This window comes from Bombus flavifrons, chromosome 12, assembly GCF_040668555.2.
Source record: "Bombus flavifrons isolate JBK064 chromosome 12, iyBomFlav1_principal, whole genome shotgun sequence".
Classification (NCBI taxonomy): Eukaryota; Metazoa; Arthropoda; class Insecta; order Hymenoptera; family Apidae; genus Bombus; species Bombus flavifrons.
This window is the reverse complement of record NC_138453.1, coordinates 10,668,274-10,687,610: the sequence shown is the minus strand read 5'-3', so window position 1 is coordinate 10,687,610 and position 19,337 is coordinate 10,668,274. Positions and strand designations below refer to the sequence as shown.

The 19,337-nt window shown below is 34.7% G+C and overlaps 2 protein-coding genes across 3 annotated transcripts; both read right to left on the bottom strand.

Moving 5' to 3' along the window:
• Window positions 1-331: 331 nt before the first annotated feature.
• Window positions 332-14,530, bottom strand: row (relative of woc). Its single transcript, XM_069124914.1, has 23 exons — window positions 13,782-14,530; window positions 13,148-13,697; window positions 12,839-12,987; window positions 11,254-11,398; window positions 10,655-11,010; window positions 10,041-10,503; window positions 9,021-9,719; window positions 8,283-8,686; window positions 7,894-8,083; window positions 7,516-7,716; window positions 6,956-6,975; window positions 6,412-6,696; window positions 6,236-6,313; window positions 5,134-5,315; window positions 4,944-5,032; window positions 4,799-4,856; window positions 4,589-4,715; window positions 4,400-4,518; window positions 4,244-4,312; window positions 4,094-4,154; window positions 3,755-3,970; window positions 3,421-3,591; window positions 332-3,348 (listed from the first exon to the last, which is right to left on the bottom strand). The coding sequence occupies exons 1-23, from the start codon at window positions 13,897-13,899 to the stop codon at window positions 854-856; spliced, it is 7,245 nt and encodes a 2,414-aa protein (XP_068981015.1). The 5' UTR covers window positions 13,900-14,530; the 3' UTR covers window positions 332-853.
• Window positions 14,531-15,200: 670 nt separating this feature from the next.
• LOC138185777 (ras-related protein Rab-22A) lies at window positions 15,201-16,913 on the bottom strand. Of its 2 annotated transcripts, none has more exons than XM_069124966.1 (4): window positions 16,775-16,913; window positions 16,503-16,685; window positions 16,169-16,296; window positions 15,201-15,962 (listed from the first exon to the last, which is right to left on the bottom strand). In XM_069124966.1, exons 2-4 carry the CDS (start codon window positions 16,540-16,542, stop codon window positions 15,468-15,470), a joined length of 663 nt encoding a protein of 220 aa, XP_068981067.1. In that variant the 5' UTR covers window positions 16,543-16,685; window positions 16,775-16,913; the 3' UTR covers window positions 15,201-15,467. The 2 variants fall into 2 exon arrangements, with proteins under 2 accessions (XP_068981067.1, XP_068981068.1); XM_069124967.1 differs by having other exon boundaries at window positions 16,503-16,598; window positions 16,775-16,899.
• Between the last annotated feature and the right edge of the window lie 2,424 nt (window positions 16,914-19,337).

Below are 19,337 nucleotides of genomic sequence, written 5' to 3'. Positions count from 1 at the left end.
TGTCCAAAGTAGTGCTCGAGTCCCCACTTAGCAGAAGCTCCATATCCTCACCAGTCCGTTCCTGTAACTAGCTTCATTGTGATAGGTGACCTCGAAACTCTGCATTATGTATATTAAACAAACTTTTCTCTGTATCTTACTTATACCCAGCGCTTTTCACTTTAACTCGAAACTTGAAACCTATTGAAAGTCTAGAAAGTCGAAGAAATAAATTCCTGGAATATATTTTTCCAAATAGCTACAACAATAAAATATCAAGTTTTTGTAGCTACGCAAACACTACTATATAAAGAATTATATACTTAGATACATGTTTTAAACTTGTAGTATCTTCTCGTGTAATAATAATTTATTATTTCATATAAAGGTACAACTCAGCAATATAATCGTATTAATAATATTGATACAACATAATTCAATGATTGTGTTATTGTATTATTATTGTAGTATTATTAGCAATGTTCCCAAACAATACAGATTGCATGGCGTATATGAAGTGTTGGTGATTTAAATTATGTTCATTGAAGATTTTTAGTAACAATATGATGAGTGAAATTCCTATTCATGGTTATTTTATGGTTTCTTTAATTGAAATAACAGAATATGAAAGTAAGCAATAAAAGTGAAAATGAATGTATCAATACATGATATAATATCGACCCGATTTATAAGATTCACTTCCATTTTATTATATTTTATAACATTCTTATTCAAGTAACTTGTTATCTTGCACTAATTACACAGATGTAACTTAGAACGATTTGAAATATTGGATAATTCTCTAAACAGTTATACAACTTAGCATCTACAACGCCTAATTAATTCAAAAACTTGTACTTCACTTCATTTTATTTTATAGTAAATTAGTCCTTTTAATGTCAATATCTATTTCATCTGAGTTATTTTTTGGTACCAAACCTAAACTGTTTAACATTCCGGATGGTGCTGTATCCTCAACCGGGTAGCCAGACACTTTGTTACATTTAATCAAATGTGTGGCTAATTGATTTCCATCGGTTGTTGCATAACCACATGAACATCGCATCTTTTTATTTAATGGAATATTAATAAGAGGAGAAGGAACTACCAAACTGGTCATCGGTCGTTCGTTATGAATTTGTTGTTGATGTTCCTTAAACGCACGCCAACAACAAGTTACGTAGCGACACAATTGGCATATTTGTTCACCTGGATAATGATCTTGTTCATCTATATCCTCTTCGCATTCTTTACAGGATAGATGTTCAATTGGAACGTTCACCGTAATTGGACCAGTGATCCATTTTTTAACTCTTTCATCGTGTGGTAATTCCGTAACTGGACTATCGATTTCAAATCGTCTATTTTGAAATCGTTGTTTTGAAATCATTATTCCGTTATTACTAACTGAATACGGAACAACCTTTGTACTAGACACAGAGTCATGCAATTCCCTTTGATGTCTTTTTAATGAACTTTTCTGATTAAACCAAAGACAACATCTGGAACATTTATTTCCACGACCTTGTTCCCTTCTGATAACATGTCTTTGCATATGTAATAAGAATGCGTGAACGCTGGTAACATTGGGGTTGCCTTCTTTTGCAAAATCTATTATTTTCAAACAATAAGGACACTGTAACCCTTCGCCCTTTTCGTGACCACGATAGAAATGATCAATAGCGTCTTTATGACTGGAAGTACGATAACCGCAAATTTCGCATCGGTAAGGCATCTCTGAAGGACAATGCATCGACGATAAGTGGTTAATTAGAAGACCAGCGTTCCCGAATTTTTGTTCACAAATGGCGCAAACAACCATGTCACTGTCAGAATGACCAAAAGTGCTGTGTGATTCCGTAACGTGTGTAATCATCTGATGTTGAGATGAAAATGCAGTGCAACAATACCGGCATACAGGAGAATTTGATTGTCCGGGTACTTGTGGTGGCACATGGCCAATAGTGTGTTCCATTACATCTGTATTTGAACGCAATATTGCAGCGCAAAGAAAGCATTTAAAATATAGAGAACTTTTATGTTCCTTTAAAAGAAGAGTTTTATCACCTTCCATAGTAGCATAGTAAAATTCTTGCAACTGTACCTGATCATTTTTACATTCCTTATCTATTTCTCTGATGCCTTTTGAATCGTAGATGGCTTTTTTCACCTCTGGATCTGGGCTAATGGCTATTGTTGGATTTCTCTTTCGTCCCCTCTTCGGACCAGGTTTCGTTGTTTGAACGGAAGGCAATGTTTCTTGTTGTTTCATATTGCTACTACTTGGGATCAAAACTTCGCAGCCCGAAAAAAATTCTTCTTTATTTATCGTCATAAGCGGTGTCAATGGTGGTGAATTTGTATTTGAGTAAGACCAGTTATGAAACGGATTAGCAGCTATCTTATTCAAACGATCTATGAGACATTCGTTTGACTCGATTCCAGTTTGCTCTGCGATATGTTCGATAATGTTGTCAAATGCTCGGGCAGCAGTCGTTCCGTACATTTCTCTCCATACTAATTCGTCCAAAAATTGTTGTATCATTTGTCTACTAAGCAAACTAAGAGTATTTTGAAACATTCTCGGGACAATTTTTCTTAAATATTCCATAATGTGATAATTGCTCATAAAATTTCGAGGACCCTGATCAGAAAATGCTGACTGTGTAACATGATTAAAACCCATTTCTTCAAGAGTGCTTTTATCAACGGTGAAGTCGGTCATAATTTTCGTATCCGGGTGTACCCACTCCTTCAGTGGGTGTAAAATATTATTGAACCGTCGTTTATACGACCTATCACCATCTTGCACCGGATCACATGCTCTTAATCTTAAATCAAGTGTGGCATAATGCAATACACCAAGCACTTCGACTTTAACTTGTCGTAAATTTCCGTCCTGCGATGTTGTACCTAAACTAATTACACCAACTTGTATCACGGAATTTTTACCTCCCATTTTACGAAATTTATCGCAAATTGCGGCAGTACAAACACTACGTAAATGTGTATAAAAATTTTTCACATATACATTTGATACCTTTACCCAGGAAGTAACATTTTGAACATTTGTTTGGCATGCCCAATGATAAATTAATTTTAAAAGAATGGTAGGTGTATATGTAGCACCCTGAAAAATTGAACCGGAAAAGAGGGAAACAAAACGATCTGGACAACATTCTGAAATCCAAACGTATCCTCCCGAATATGGAAATGTACCGGGATCACTATACATTCCTAATTTCAACTTCCTCTGATAATTATTATTATGTTGCGTACAAAATTGTTCAGACTTTACCAACCCTTGCTGTATCAACCATTCAGCAAACTTTGTAGCCGAGTACATGAGTACGCTCTTGACTTTCAAATCTGAAACGTACATTAATAATTTATATAAAGAAAAGGATGGCAACCGATAATCACACCCATGTTAATAGGTACCTAACTCCGATCTTTCTTTCTGAGCTACTATTGGCGCGATATCCTTTGTACGAAGATTCGGTCTAGCTACGATGACCAACGAAGGAAATGTTCTGCCTCCGTTTATTTTGTTAAAAGTTACTTCCTTTCCGTCTGGAAGATTCTTCTTCGATTCGTCAATTTGGTCGCAAGCTAAAGTGAAAGATTATTGGAATTAAAGCAGAAAAATTCTATTTGTCTACTACATTGACTGCAAATAAATTATCTCTAACATCAATTCGATTTCCCAGTCAATACACAGCAATCAACATGACAATCATAAAGCGTTTAATTCCACATAAATTCTTTCTCTAACCTGCACTTTTTCCAACTGATATTCCACCAATACTTGTATGCTCAGTTGGTTTTGCAATAGCCAGTTTTGTTGTTGTTGCCGACACCGTTATCGTTGGTGATACCGTTCCTGTAGTCGTATTTATCGTAGCTGATGTTGATGACACTGTCGGTGTAACCTGTTGTTTACTTACAGTTTTTATTCTGAGATTAGTAACACCTTGCGGGCTGGTTGTAGCTAAAACATTAAATTTAATTTGCAGAAGCTATGTGTCTAGCGTACGTAATTAGCATATAGCAAATTTATAGACGCTTTATATCTTACTGAAGGTATATTTCAAAGTGATCAAATGGAACTTACTTGGTGTAACAACATGTGTCGAGCATCCTAATTTCTGTTTTCCACGAGGTACTAGCGTGGGCTATATGATTAGAGTAAGATGGGATCAGTTCAACAAAAAAAAAAAAGAAAAAAAATCTGGTAGTGAAACGATATTTACGCATAACATACTTCCTCTATTATATCGGATTGCTGTACTTCGAGCACTTTTGTTCTGCGTCCGGAACGAGTATACTTATACTGCAAAAAAGAGTAAAAAAGAAAAAATAAGTTTTCTTCAAAATAGAACTTGTTAGAGCTTAATAAAGTAATGAGAAACTTTTATACATTTTCTGTTTGAGAATGTGCAATAGTAGATATAGTTGTAGCTGTAGATGTGGATGTTGAATTTGGTGTTAATGTTGAAGTAGAGACTGAACCTGATGAAACATTGGTCATAGAAGTTCCTAAAACTTATTACTTGTTACTATTGGTTTATTGTATATGCACAATAAACAATCATAAACAATTATTTACCTTGAGGTTGAGCAACAGATCCAAGAATAACTCCCATTCGTGAATCCACAACCAATTGTATGTTACCCTGAGATCCATTTGCATTATTTAATACATTCAATTTAATAGATTGGTTTTTATTTTGATTCTGTAATCAATATCACTTCTTAAAGACATAATGATAATTGTATAATACATATATATATTGTTTATAATATCCATAACACTTACTACATTGACAATAGGTTGTGAATTATTTTTAACCGTTGCTTGAGCAGGATTTGAAGGCCTGGTATACGAGAAGATACAAACACTGAGTTTGCTAAAAGAGCAGCAATTGCAAAAAGATAACATCTATGTAGAAAATGATACCTACAATGTATATTGATAACCGTTGACATTGCCTGCTTGGCATACCAATTTACCTCCATGATCTTTAACCAATTCCTCCAGGGTGGCAGCAACCTACAGGTACATAAGTGAATAAATTAGAGGAAAATTGAATCTACCATACAAAATTAAAAAAAAAAAAAGAGAATTGTTTAAAGAAAACAAATAAAACATACTCTGTCATAATTTTCTTTGAGTTCTAATCGTAACACTAACTGTGCTTCGCTGAGAGGCTCTTCTGAACACTCCAAATTTAAAGTCATATGAGGTGGTCGACTGTTCGTTATTGAACGCGTAATCAGTCGTGTTTTCGGCATTTTTGTGGTATGAACAATTTTTTGACAATGTGCAGAACTGCCTACAGGGAGTAACATATATTTAACTTCAGTAAAATTTTACTGTATGTTTTTGCCTGCTTTTCCGCAAGGAATGTTAACAATACCTTCACACTTTTCAGACTAAAATGGGTTTCATACTAAAATAATGAGTGAACTGTTGCTGGGTTTTCTATACATGTAACTTCGTTTATGTGATACCATCCGATCGACTCAAAAATGAACTATGATGGCGGCGTCACCGGCGTCGCCATAATGAAACCAGTGGCAATGATGAACAGCACTGCACAACACGTTCAATGCTGTTGTATTAACAAAGGTGATAACGATAACATAATAATGATTAAGGCAGCGACTATCTGAAGATAACCAGATAATGGATAGAATCACAATGGCGAAAATATAAGTTACGAGCAACACCGGCGACCTCTGTGACGGATGGGAAACTTAATGGAGGCGTGGCTTAGATTTCAGTGCACCAATCATATAGACAAGTGTTGACACTCGTATACTAAAAACATAAAAGAAATCGTCCAAAAATCGAGTCGTGTAAAATCAACATGGAAGACGAAGGTTTATATTCTGCGTTATACATGACATGTTATAAGTGTCTTAAATAGAAACAGGACACTCTATTCACTTCTATCTGTCTCGCAAGAACGAGAACTCTTGTTGTCTTCCATGTTGATTTTTCATAACTCAATTTTCGGACGATTTTCCCTAGCGAGTGTCGAGACCTATTTATATGACCATGCTCTGGTGGTAAGATGGCAAACTACTGAACGTAGGTCCTTTGGTCTTTCTGTTCATTTATTTAAATTAGCTGATTTATCTATATTCTAAATAATCGCCAGCTTCTAACAATTAAGAATCTTTTTAATTAAAAAAATGTTCTTTATGAGCTGTTCTATTTAATCTTTTATGTATCTGTTGATGTACTTACTAAACTGTGTATTAATTGAAGAACTCGGGAGGTTGACTGATGGGATTGCTGTGTTTTTTAAACGACGTATGCGACTATCTATGGTAGAAGAAAAAATGTTGGTAAATTCCTGACACGACTTTTAAAAAATCGTAAATTTTATGTCCAACTCTATATATAATTACAATAATACTTACTTGATGGGATAAAATCTTCCTTTGTGAAATGTAATGAGCATACTCTCATAGACGATGATACACTCTTGCCCATTTTTAGAACTTTCACCCATGCACTGAAGCGGTCAATAATTTCCTCTTTATTTAATTTGTTTTTTAATTTAACTAAGTTTTCATTTTCACGGGGAAAATGATAAAAACGGACAGTGTCATGTTTACATGCACGACTGTTACAACCGTACACACAGCAATATACTTTACTTTTATTTTTTCTGGCAGAAAATTCCATTTTAATTTTTATAACTGCTTAAATAACTATGTGATTCTTATTACACTGATCAATTTAAAAGCATGAAATGAATTTAAAAGCACTCGTTTTTCACAACGTATCCATTTAAACATTGATGATCATATGAAATAATATGGATACTGGATACTCGACCTACTCTCAGTAGTTTAGTTTTGCTGTCACTAGTTGGCGTATCAAATTTTCAATTTCCTATGGTTAATGTTTATGCAGAGTACATACGTATTTACATAAGTAAGTAAGTACATACATATATACTTGTTAAATTAAAACCAAACCTTTAGCATAAATTATTCAGATAAATTTATTACTTAGATACTACTACGACTCATAATAAATTGTAATTATCTTTTCGACATTAATTGAAATACGAAAGTAGGAGAATTGTCATTAAATCTTATACACATGATTATATCAGGTTATATGTATACAGTATACATACATATACATAATAAGAAACTGTTTGCCCAAGTCACGGAATATTTTAGTTATTTTCTTTGAAATTAATTAGGGTTATTTACCTGGGTAGATTCTGTGTACTACTCTGTATTTTTTTATAAGTCTACTAGTATCATCTTAACAAATATATGTTATGTACTTGGTAATTATCCATTTATTAATTCAACGGAATTGCGGTGGAAATATATAATATTCATAAAGTATATTTCTATCTCGAAATTGTTATTTGAAGAGAAAATAATTGTTATTATCACCTAAAGGAAATTCTGACAATGGATAAAGAAAGAAGACACTGTACATGTTGTATGCGAAAACGGCAATGAGGATAAGTTTTTTTTTTTATTGGAAGATTCTATCACTGTAGTTTCCATGACTCCTTAACGTTAGGATTATTGGTAGAACAGTTTGGTGGCGATGTTTCGTGGAAGTAAATTACTGGCCAATGACGAGCGGTATATAATGGTGATTGGCGATAACTTGTATGATCCACTGCAAAATGATATGGATAATATGTTTCGCTACAAGGTCTCCATTGATCTTCGTTGGGACCCACATAACACCTACAAGATTGTTTAATTAGTTATTTATTTATTACCAGACTGTCATATTTTTATTAGAGAACTTTTGTACTATAACTTTTAAAATTTGGATTATAATACATACGGTTTACGATTAATGATAGAAAACGAAAAAATATGGAAATAAAATGGAATTAACTCAACCGATATTAATCGTACCAAGGATGATGATATCCTTGTGAAAATCCACATTGATGACTAGGTTCGCAGCAGTAATCCCAATTACCATATTCATTTTCAATTTCACAAGACCAGAATCCAGTGATGTCATTTCGTTGACAGACGGTGCCGTTTTTGCAAGGAGAACCGTTTACCGTATAACGTCGAGATGGAGGAAGCTGGTTTGTTGCTATTCAAATAAAATTAATAGATAGCGATGTTAATGTAGTTCAACCTATAACTCATTGGTTTTCCTTTTTCATCTATACTAAGAATAATAAGTAACTGAAATTTTTTCCAATACTTGAAAGCGAGGACCAGCGATTATGTATAAGAAAACATGATTCAGAATGTTGCCTTTGACAACATAAGGTTATCGAAATACTTACAATGGAAAAAGTTAAGTCCATATTCGAAAGTACCAGGTTCAAGAGGGGATGCGTTGTCTCCACTAGCTAACTTATGTTTGTAATCGTGTTCATCAGGCCGAAATTTATTTTTCCATCGAGTGGGATGATAGGAAGCTGGCTCATGAGGGTGATGTATTTCGCTCTCGGGTGTTCTTTGAGCATTCGGATAACCGAACTCAGGAGGATGTGATTGATCGTGATTTTCAAATGTTGGTGCATTTGTCGTATTGAAAGCATTCGCGATTAAACCACAATATGGATCAAAATCTTTCCATGTATATAATGTGTGATCATTATCGTGAACATAGTCCAGATTTGGTCTTAAATCTCGTATTGATATGTCGCTTAAAAAACAGTTACTCCGTGTATTATCGATAGTAATGCTACGAATGAAATTAATCATTATTGTACGATACTTTTTCAACACTATACATACCTATACTAATAGATTGCGGATGTTTATGCAAATTATTATGTGTGCCTGGTTTTATGGGCACGACTCAAGAAATGGAATCCAAGCAAAGATTTATTTCGCCTACTAAATGTTATTATGATTACTATATTTTGGATATTTTATAGCGGATGTCACTGTAACCGTGCTATAACCGGGCAAAGAATGATTTCTCATTCTGTGTATTCTCGCATTTTTCAATTTCCCCTAAATGCATAAGCATTCGCAGACTACATATTAATACTCACCGAAAGTGAAGTACTCACATGTAATTAAACGACATACAAGGTACCACACCGGTGTTTCTCATCGTCGAACACCTTCGGCGGCAATCCTGTTTTGTAACAGCTCGCATCGAGGAAATCACTGCGTGAGACATTAATTTGCATGGTCTATGATATTCAGAATAACAAAGTTCGTCCATGTGCGATTGAGACGATCCCTTGTCGTACGGAGTAATTGCATTCGAATTTGATAGGGACGAAGGATGCGTTTCGCAACCATAAGATAATGTATTTCTTTCATACAACTCAGCACCATCCATATCTGGCATATCGATAGGATTTATTTCTTCTGCCGGCCAATCGCTTAAGAAACAGTTAGGTGATACGCGTTCATGACTGTACACTTTGTGATTGTCCATCGCATATTTGAAAACGAAGCTTCTACAAACAAATTCTTGCGACGTGGTGCACGCAAATTGACATTCTCCAAAATCATTAACAAATATCGATTTCTTCATGACATCCATCGGCATGGTAAATCCACTTCTGATCCTCGAGAAACATTCTTCCAAAGGATATCGATTTGTTGACTTTTTTAAGTAGCAGTTCTTAGCATCTGACGTTAACACGTAGGTATCGTAATCGCGATTTGGTTCAAGATCCGTGTAAAAATTTAGATCCTGATAGGAACGATCGCTTAGTAAACAGTTATCAGTAGGATTCGTGGTTGCCACGTTGCATCTATATAAAAACATAGAATAAAATTAATAACATAACATAATTCGAAAGGTGACCTCGACGTTCTCTAGTGAGAACGAGGTCACTGATGTTCAACTACGACGGAGTTGTTGAATTTTAACGTTCGATGCGACAAAAGCAGCTAAACACGCAGTGATTTGCGAAAGTATTTGATCAATTATCGTATTTACAAATTTCTCGTGTTATTCAATATTTATTAAATCATTTATTATTTGATTTATTTAATCATTATTTGGCGTTATATTTATTTCAAATAAAAAATGTCCAACCCTTAGGTAAAAATTCTTCTATTCTTTCGCTTACCTATAAGCAAAGCTTTCGCAAGAGAAACTTGTTTCATTGGTACAAAACTCTTCGCATTGTTCAAAATCGTGTGCCGCGCAAGTCTTTCGTAAGACGCTTCTGGTTAATTTTGAACCTGAGGCAGCTTTCACTGAACATTTTCGTGTCATTTGTGATGTCTCGTGTTTTTCATAATATGGTTCTTTTGGAACGGACACGTAATTATCATTATAGCCGAATGCACTGCCGTAATTGTACAATTTCCCATAAAATTGCTCGTTCTCGTTAGGAATGGAATATTCCTGTGTCAGAGGATGGTCTAATCGTGAATTGGGAAAACGTGGCAATTTTGCGTCAAAATATCCTTTATCGTAATCAATGCGAGAATTGACAAAGGTATCGTCGTTAATGATATCGGGATTGCGAGACTCCGATTCTTTCCAGTTGCGATTCCAATTCAAATCATGATAACGAGACGTAAAACCTATTTCGTTTGAAATAAAAGTAGTATTTTCATTAATAATGAGAAAAATATGATAGATTATTGTTTCGTTTGTGTACTCTGTCTTATATCACTACTCTCCTCCAATTACATCGTAATCGTATCGTATTATAATCTAAATAGAATTATTTACCATGAGGCTGTTCGTGATGAAATGGTTTGCCAGATCGTGCGAGACCATTTGAAAAATCATAAGCTGATTCGCGATATAGCGGATAATTCTCTTTATAGATCGAATGATCTGTGTGCACGATATCTTTATTCGCATTTTCACGGTCCAACCATGTGTTTTGACTATTTTCTCGAGAACTTTTTACATAGCTTTTCCAACGTGGTATACCGTTATCATGCCATGCTGAGAAAGGGCAATTGTCAACCTTCTCGTAATAATCGTAATAAGAATCAATTGAGAAATCTTCATCGGTATCCATGCGAAAATATGGTGTTGATGTCAATTCGCATGTGCACTTTGAATTATCGGTCCTACGTCTTCAAATTACGGGAAAATTATATTACAATTCATAGTTGAATTTTGTTATCGCATATAGTTTTTTAAAAACCAATTCAATAACACTACAATGTTCTATCGCACGCAGCTACGATGATTATAAAAAATAAAATCATTGTACCTCGATTTATCTCTAATTTTGTAATTAAAATGCATCTTGTCAAAAATAAGCAATTGTCTGTCTACTTTAGAGCGATAGCGTATATAGAGACATTTTCACATACCTATGATTAAAACCTTTACACACAAAAGTCTTTTCGTAATCACATGCTCGACAACAATCCTGTAGATTTTCACAATTGACGATACGCTCGATGAATAATCCCATCATTTTCTTGCCAGGTAGCAGCTTTCGATGACAAATTATAACTAAATTTTTGAAACATATTTATCCAATTGTAAGCTATACATACATCTATATCACATGCAACATTAACAGATCGTAATACGAGAACATTTGCGTAATATTTACTAATAAATGAATATGTAAAATCCTAGCATTAGGATTTGGATAATCCTGTTGTATCATTGTAAACTTACGTGCAAAATCATCGTTATTACTTCTCTTCGAGATCGTTGAACTATGAATCGTCCGAAGAAGAAGCAGTGAGATAAAGAGACTCCAAAACCACGATTTTGTGAACATATCTGCTTCTGTTTCTTTAATTATAAAAACCGACACAGCCAATTCAGAAAGCCTCTCTTTTCTTAATCGAAACAATTAATGTCGTTGTATTTTTTGCCACGATGATTTTCGTAACAAACACAAAAATATTAATTTTCGTGATCATACTTCCTTCATAAATCTTCTTCAACTTCTTCTAACTATATCGAGCTACATTTATTATGTATTAACAGTATTATTGAGTATCAACGGAGAACACTACACCCTTCAAGAGATACCGAACATGTGTAAAATTATATACGATGGAAACACCAAAACGTGTAAAAAGTAATAATGAAATTGAAGTCCAGCATGGTTTTATAGAAAAGTGAGTGCTTCGGATGTAATAGTGGGAGGAAATATTCGCACGTTGGAGGAGGGACATCATGATGATTGCTAAAGGTTGTTTGGAAGAATTGGTTTCTTAATATGCAAATACAACGATTGTCTTCACAAATACAGCGAGGACCGTAAGTATCGAGGCATCTATTGATATTTATTACAAATTGAATGCTTCTCACTGCTTCTATCTTCTAGTTGCTTTATTATTGCACTGCGAATATTTATATAAATTCACATATTCATGTTTCGTTCATCAAATAGAAGAAGTTAGTCGTATGCTATGATATTGAATTGCTTTAATTTTATTTATCGAATTTTAAAATTGTATTATAATTGTTGATAGAGTCTGTATTCAATACGTTAGAATTCTACGTGGAAGATACTTTTTACTTGCCATTACTTGCCATTTTGTTTCATTATCAATTTACTATTAATTTTTCATACATTAAAATTATGTCACTTTAAAACTAAGCAAGCTCTATTATTTACGTCCTTCGAGATACGTCAAGGATACAAGATGCTATTATTTCAGCTAGCTCGATCATTCTAATTGTAGTATGATTCGAAAAAATTGGTCATTTACATATACATTCAGTATTTTTTTGTCGATGAGCCATCGCTTCTAAGAAAATAGTAACTTTATAACACGTTTCTTTATATTGATCAATTATCATCACATAAAATAGAAATGTTTAAAAATCATAGTAACGATAGTTGCGTAATTACGCTATCAAAAATGTATTTATTAGTAATGTATTTATGCAGTGTATATATATAGTGGGGCATAAAATATTGCAACTTACCGAAAGGTGTGGGCGATGTTTCTTTATTTTTGTTTCCAATAATATCCAGAACACTACGGTTATTGTCCTCGGAAAGAAATCGTTGATCGTGACTAATAAGCAAACCATAGCTACCGATACGTCCATGATTCGTCATGCTATTTTTGTTTCTTGAAATTTCAGAAATATATCATTTTACATGATTTCTTTAAATTGTTACGTTCGATGCACTGTAGATTACTGATCACTAAACTGTGGATATTTTCTTTGCCAATTGTGAATATGATTTTCTATCGTTAAAAGTAAAGATGGAAATAAAAAGGGAATTACCTTGAAGATGTTAACGTATTATGTGGTGCTAATACCGAAATTGGTTCTGGTATTAATTTTGAGAAAGGATTATCATTATTTATAATGGATCCTTTACTAATAAGCTTATTTGCTTTCGTTGAACGATTTTCATCTTCGCGTACGAAACTTTTATAGAAACGGTCAAAATCGCACCATATCGAGTCTCGTCGTTTTTTCGCGTAAACATCGTACTCCTGATCGGTTTCTAAATTTTCTAATGCCGGTATCTGTCGGCTAATTAGACAGGTACTGTTACCCTTTACACCAACGCTAGAAAGAAAAAGAAAGTGAAAGAAAGGGAACATAGTATCGATTGGTAAAATGCCACGGTGGCTCGGTAAAATGTTACGTTGATTTAAACAATTTTTTCGCGATATCGACAATATCCCGTACCCAAATGAAAACGCATTGCAATCATGCTTCTTTCCTAAACAATTTTTTTCACATTCCGTTAAACTCATGGCATTAGTTCGTGACGCGATGTCCATTTCGGGTAACTTAGAACCAATGGATATCCTTGTAAAACAATCTAAATCAAAAGATCTATTTTTATCGTTACGATATTTATAACAGAAACACATTTTCTACGAATACGTTTTACTATACGAATTACCATTCCCGGTAGGTGTTAAACGATTATCAATTGTGAGACACAGAGTATGTGAGCATTGTTGAAAAATACTGAAAATTTGGAACACGAGTGGCAAAGATATACAACCCGGTCTAAACATTTTAGCATCGGTCTAACGAATGATTATAATTTGCTTATATTTTTAGTCGAAAGATTAATCAAATAAAGATTCGATCGGTTAGAACGGCAAATAACCGGATTCACTATTATTACAAAACGTAATGACATTATCGATAACGCGGCCATACATCTTACACTAGATACTTTAATCGAAATGAGATAGTTTTCTAGTTAGGTTTCTGTAACATTCAACGATCTAAACTTGACTGAGAATACTAACGAACAGTAATGCTCTCTTATACAAAATGTAAAGAGTGTTCTCCAAAGCCGCTATTACGTTAGAAACGTTTCTCTGCCCGTTGCTTCTCCTTCTTCTGTTGTAGATCTCTACTCATAGACACGAAGAAACTCTTTCAATGTGCACTTGCGGCACATTGTTCTCCTGGTTACATGTACATCACGATGTTCAAATAACGCGCTCCTTTCTTCTCGCGTTTATTCACGCGACTTGGTCGCGCAGAATGAACGCCGCTAATTGGGTTACTCGCACAATACAACTTTACGCTGCAGGTACATACCTGAAATGAAATTAAGGATGCAGGATTTATGTAATTGATTAAATTTATCCTCTGATATACAGCGGCTCACAAAAGTATTTCAACGCTTATAGAAACTTTTTATAAATATATTATGTATCTTATACAAAACGTTTTCAGATTTCATTAATAACATTGTAATGACCGTAGAGCTTTGGAAAAGACGAAATTTACTTACTTATGATAAAAATAATTTCTTGTAAAATTTGTTTTCAAGTTCACACTTGTTTTTCCAAAAATCAATATTCTTAAGTCACGGCATCGTTGCACCAAATGAGCCATACAATTTCAATCGCTTTAAACGATTACCACATTTAACGGAATCTCTCAAACGAATTCCTTATGCAGTGAATCATCATTACTATGAACTATCTGAGGCATAACGGCATAACCGAAGGTACTGTACTAAAGAAATGCTTATGTAACGGAAGTGAGACGAGTTAAACATAAACAAAGCTGGGATGCGTTACGCTTCGCGAAGCCTGGCCCAAAGAGGGAATGACTCACCTTACCACTATCATTCTGTGCTTATGAGCACAAAATTCCTCTATTTGTTTCATTATGTACACTAACGTGATACATACTAACTACCATGATTAGTACTAAATTACATTAATAAATTTTATACCCGCAACTCGTTGAACGAAGAAAGAAATAATTACATTTTTAATTTCATTTCAAATATCATAATTATTTGATATCGTTATGAGTAATATCACATATATCATATCAGAAGTACTCAATGTGTCATAAAGAGCATCAAATATTTTTTATTTTTATTAAAAATGTATTAAAAATATTAGTTATATAAGAAAGGCATAGTTATAGAAAAATTTACAAATGGCATATATTTCTTTAAACCAAAAATAAGAATCTGCGCATTGATTCGTATACGTATTTATGCACAACAGAAAAGGTTGTGATCTTATCTTAAATCGTTATCGAGGAATAATTACAACGAACATATCATTCCATGTTCATAAAATCATTGAGATAAGGAATCAGAAGAATGCTAGCAACAGGCATAAGGTTTCTCTTGCATTCCGTGAGCGATAGTAAGGTGTTGAGGACTTTCCTCGATAATCGGTGTACATAATATGTCTATATCGTTAGGATCTAAGTTTGTCGATTCGTATACTCTTATTGGTGTAGAATTATGGTCAGTTGAAGATAATCCAAGGAGACCTCTGGCAACGGTTAAGAATACATTATCAATGCCTTCGCCTTGAAGAACCGACGTTTCATGATAGCTTGCACCAATTTTCGTAGCATAAAGTCTACCCTCCTCTGCATTGACTTGCCGATTTTCTATTAAATCCGATTTGTTTCCGATTACTGCTAATACCAGAGCTTCTTCCACGTTTCTTCGAAGTTCTGTCACCCATCGTTTCATTGCTGCAAACGTATTGTACTGAGTTAAATCAAATACCAATATAGCTGCATTAGCATTTCGATAGTACATTGGTGCCATTGATCTGAACCTTTCTTGTCCTGCTGTGTCCCAAATCTATATCCCATAAAACAAATAAAGCCATGCAGTATTCAACTCTAATAATGTAATAAAGATATCTTTGAAAATTCAGTATATTATAATGTATTTTGTCTTGAAAGTGTTTATACAAATTCTTAAGCAACATCGAAAGCTATTTAACGTGTTCTAACAAATAGAAACATGGAGAACAAAGAGAAATAATTTTATATTTATCGTTGTACCCGTAGCATTATTCCTGTATCTTGTACATTTAACTTGCAATTAAAAAACGATGCTCCAATTGTAGGATTCACCTGACCGTTGTATGTTTTCCCAATATAACGCATGATCATGCTTGTCTTACCGACACCTGAAAAATTACAAATTAGAATTAGGAGGTATTACAAAGTAGTTTGAGCATATCAATGTAAACGATAGACTAACCTAAATATTCTTTAATAAGGCTATACAAGGTTATACATGGTTTCGAGAAATGAACGTATATAGGTATAGACACGAAATATAGAACGAAAGAAAATGAAAAATGTAAAATGTTTATTATTACGCTGAATTTACCTTGTGAACCCAAAATGACTATCTTTCCCTCTGTCCTCATTTTCTATGTTAAAGAGCAATACATAATGACACAGTTACCTTCCACTTTCATTTATCCTAGAAGTAATTAATTCAACAACAAAGTGACTTTTGTCATATAACGTATAATCTGGCAAAACAATTATTAAAAACGCTTCTTGAAAACTGTAACAAAATTTCAAATACATAATAACAATCAGCGAATAATGTTAAAATATGGTGTATACATCATATAAAATCTAGATACTACATACCTGTTTTTATAAGATGACAATATTTCTATCCAGATACCGAAGTACACACTTGAGAAGTGAGAAACACGTTGAATTACAAATCATATTTCAATTGCATAAATAGATTTATCTATTGAATAAAACACAGTATTACGGCGACATCTATTATCACTCGTAACAACTAGCACCTTGCCTATTCCTATATCTTTAATCTTCTATCTAACTACTTAAATGATAATATACCGACCAACATGTAGAAAAAGCAATAAAACTCAGTTGTTATCAACGAAGGATAAAATAGAGAATATCTGTAATATCGACTCTGTAAAGAATTGGAGTGTTATTCGCGCCCTCTGCGATTTACTGCGGTGAATATAGGAAACTATATTCAACTCAATTGTCAAGATAAAATCAATATGTGCATACATACACAGTTTCACGGAAAGATCTTTATTAAACTTTTGAAAAGAAAATTTATCGATGTCAATAACTTCGTTTTGCGGTACACCGAATTTTTAATATCGTTCTTTATAATATACGACAGTTTTTGATAAGTAAAGTCCAAAAGCCCTACCTTAAGGCGCGAAACTGATTCATCTGAAAGTTATTATTTATTTCGGTAAACCGTGTAAATTTTATATACGTAACTTTTAAATAAATTATATGTACATATATCATGTTCTTCCTCTGTAGTCTCCTCTGTAGTACAATATAAAATATCAGTTAACGTAAAATCTGTTTCTTAAAATACTCGAGCAAACGATGCTTCGTTGATTTGGAAAATTTTTTGGTATTTTCTGTACAAGATCAACGATAATCTAATAAACAGCGGTGCTATTTCAGAAGGCGGTTCTCGTTCCTCCTTCTATGTTTCCGACGCCATTTTACATTGATTACGATGCGGTTAGCTCCTTCCAATTTCCCACTGTACTATAAGTAAAGCGAGTACTTGTTCCGTTCCTTTAGTGCTATCCCTTCTTGGTGTTTGTTCGCTTTATACACAATACGCAGCCTTCGTACTCATTACTTGCCTCTCCTTTTTATCTTTCTCTCGTTTCTCATCATGTTCTCGGTTTTGTCGTACGAATTGAAAATCAGAAACGCGCGAGTCAAGATTTCGCCAATTTAAATTCAATCGCACTTATTTTAACTTTTATTTTACTTCAACTTTATCGACACTTCAGTTCCATGATTCGATTAATCTCGCGTTCGGTAAAAATGTGGCTCGTATGGCGCTCACTTTTGTTCTCGACACCTCGATTGATCGATAAATAGCCGGTTCACGGTAAAGTGAAATGTGAATATCACGTGACAAATATCACCTCGCAGCTCATCCAATAGGTCGCATCTCGTGATGCTCTCACTCTCTTTCTCTCTCTCTCTCTCTCTCTCTTGTCTCCTGGCATCGTCGTTCTTGAGTTGATTGTCGTAGATCTTATTATCCCCTCTTGTCTCAAAGAGGGACCAAGCTACAACTCGGGGGTGTGTATGCTCTCATATACTCTCTCTATTCGTGTTCATCTCTACACGTGTTTGCACGCGTGTGTATGTATACCTAGAGGTTAGTCCGACGAAGGGTGAAGTCCCCTTTGTAGCCTTGGGCCAACCTTGTTAGCGCTAATGATGGAATCCGTCGCGAGATCCGCGAACGAGACGAGTCGGATCTTCGATTTCCCGTCATCGCTCGCGCGATTATTCCTTCGTCAGTCATACGATCATTTTACACCACGATCTTTATTCATCAACGAGAATACATAGATCTGCTGCATTGAAATTTCCAATACATAATTTTTAGTAACCCTGTTATGTTTTGACCTCTCTCTTTCTCTCTATCAGATTTTTAATACTTTACGAACTTGTTTTCTCATATATTTAGTGGATAGGTTAAGTTATATACGAAGGCTACAGGTGGAGGCGTAAGTCTCGTTTCGTTTGATTTTTCGACTAAATATGCGTTTTCTCATCTGTCGGAGTATTCGAAGGACGTCGGTAACATTACCCGCGCGGTTTAATTAACGTAGCGACTAAATTGCGCGATACTATTCGTTTCTTTTACGAAACATTATGGACTTAGGGATAGAAAGTAAGGCGCAGGGGCGAATGTAAGAAAGAAGAGGAAATAAAAGATAAATAGAAATAGGAACGAGAGTTGCCGAGCGACCTTATCCACCGTTAGTCACGGAAAGCCATTAGACCGGAAAACGAGGTAGAATCGCAAAACGCAATGGCGTCTAGAAACAAACGACGGCCGATAGGAGCGAACAAGCAGTGAATCACCTAAGCACTTGTTTACCAAGAGAATCAAGAATTCAGGGATGCCGTTCCAAGTCTCGGAATCCTGCCCCATTGGTTTTCCAACCCCACCACGACTTCCTACTACACCGGAGCTAGCGCAATGTCGTCGTCGTCGTCGTCGTCGTCGTCGTCGTCGTCGTCATTCGTCCTCTTTGTCGTGCGAACGAAAAGGACAGAAATAGAGAGTCGAAGGTTGGGAGTTGAGAGTGAAAAGCGCATGAGGGGTGACGACGGCCACTGGCAAACTCGGAGTAGGAGAGAGAAAGAGAAAGAGAGAGAGAGAGAGAGA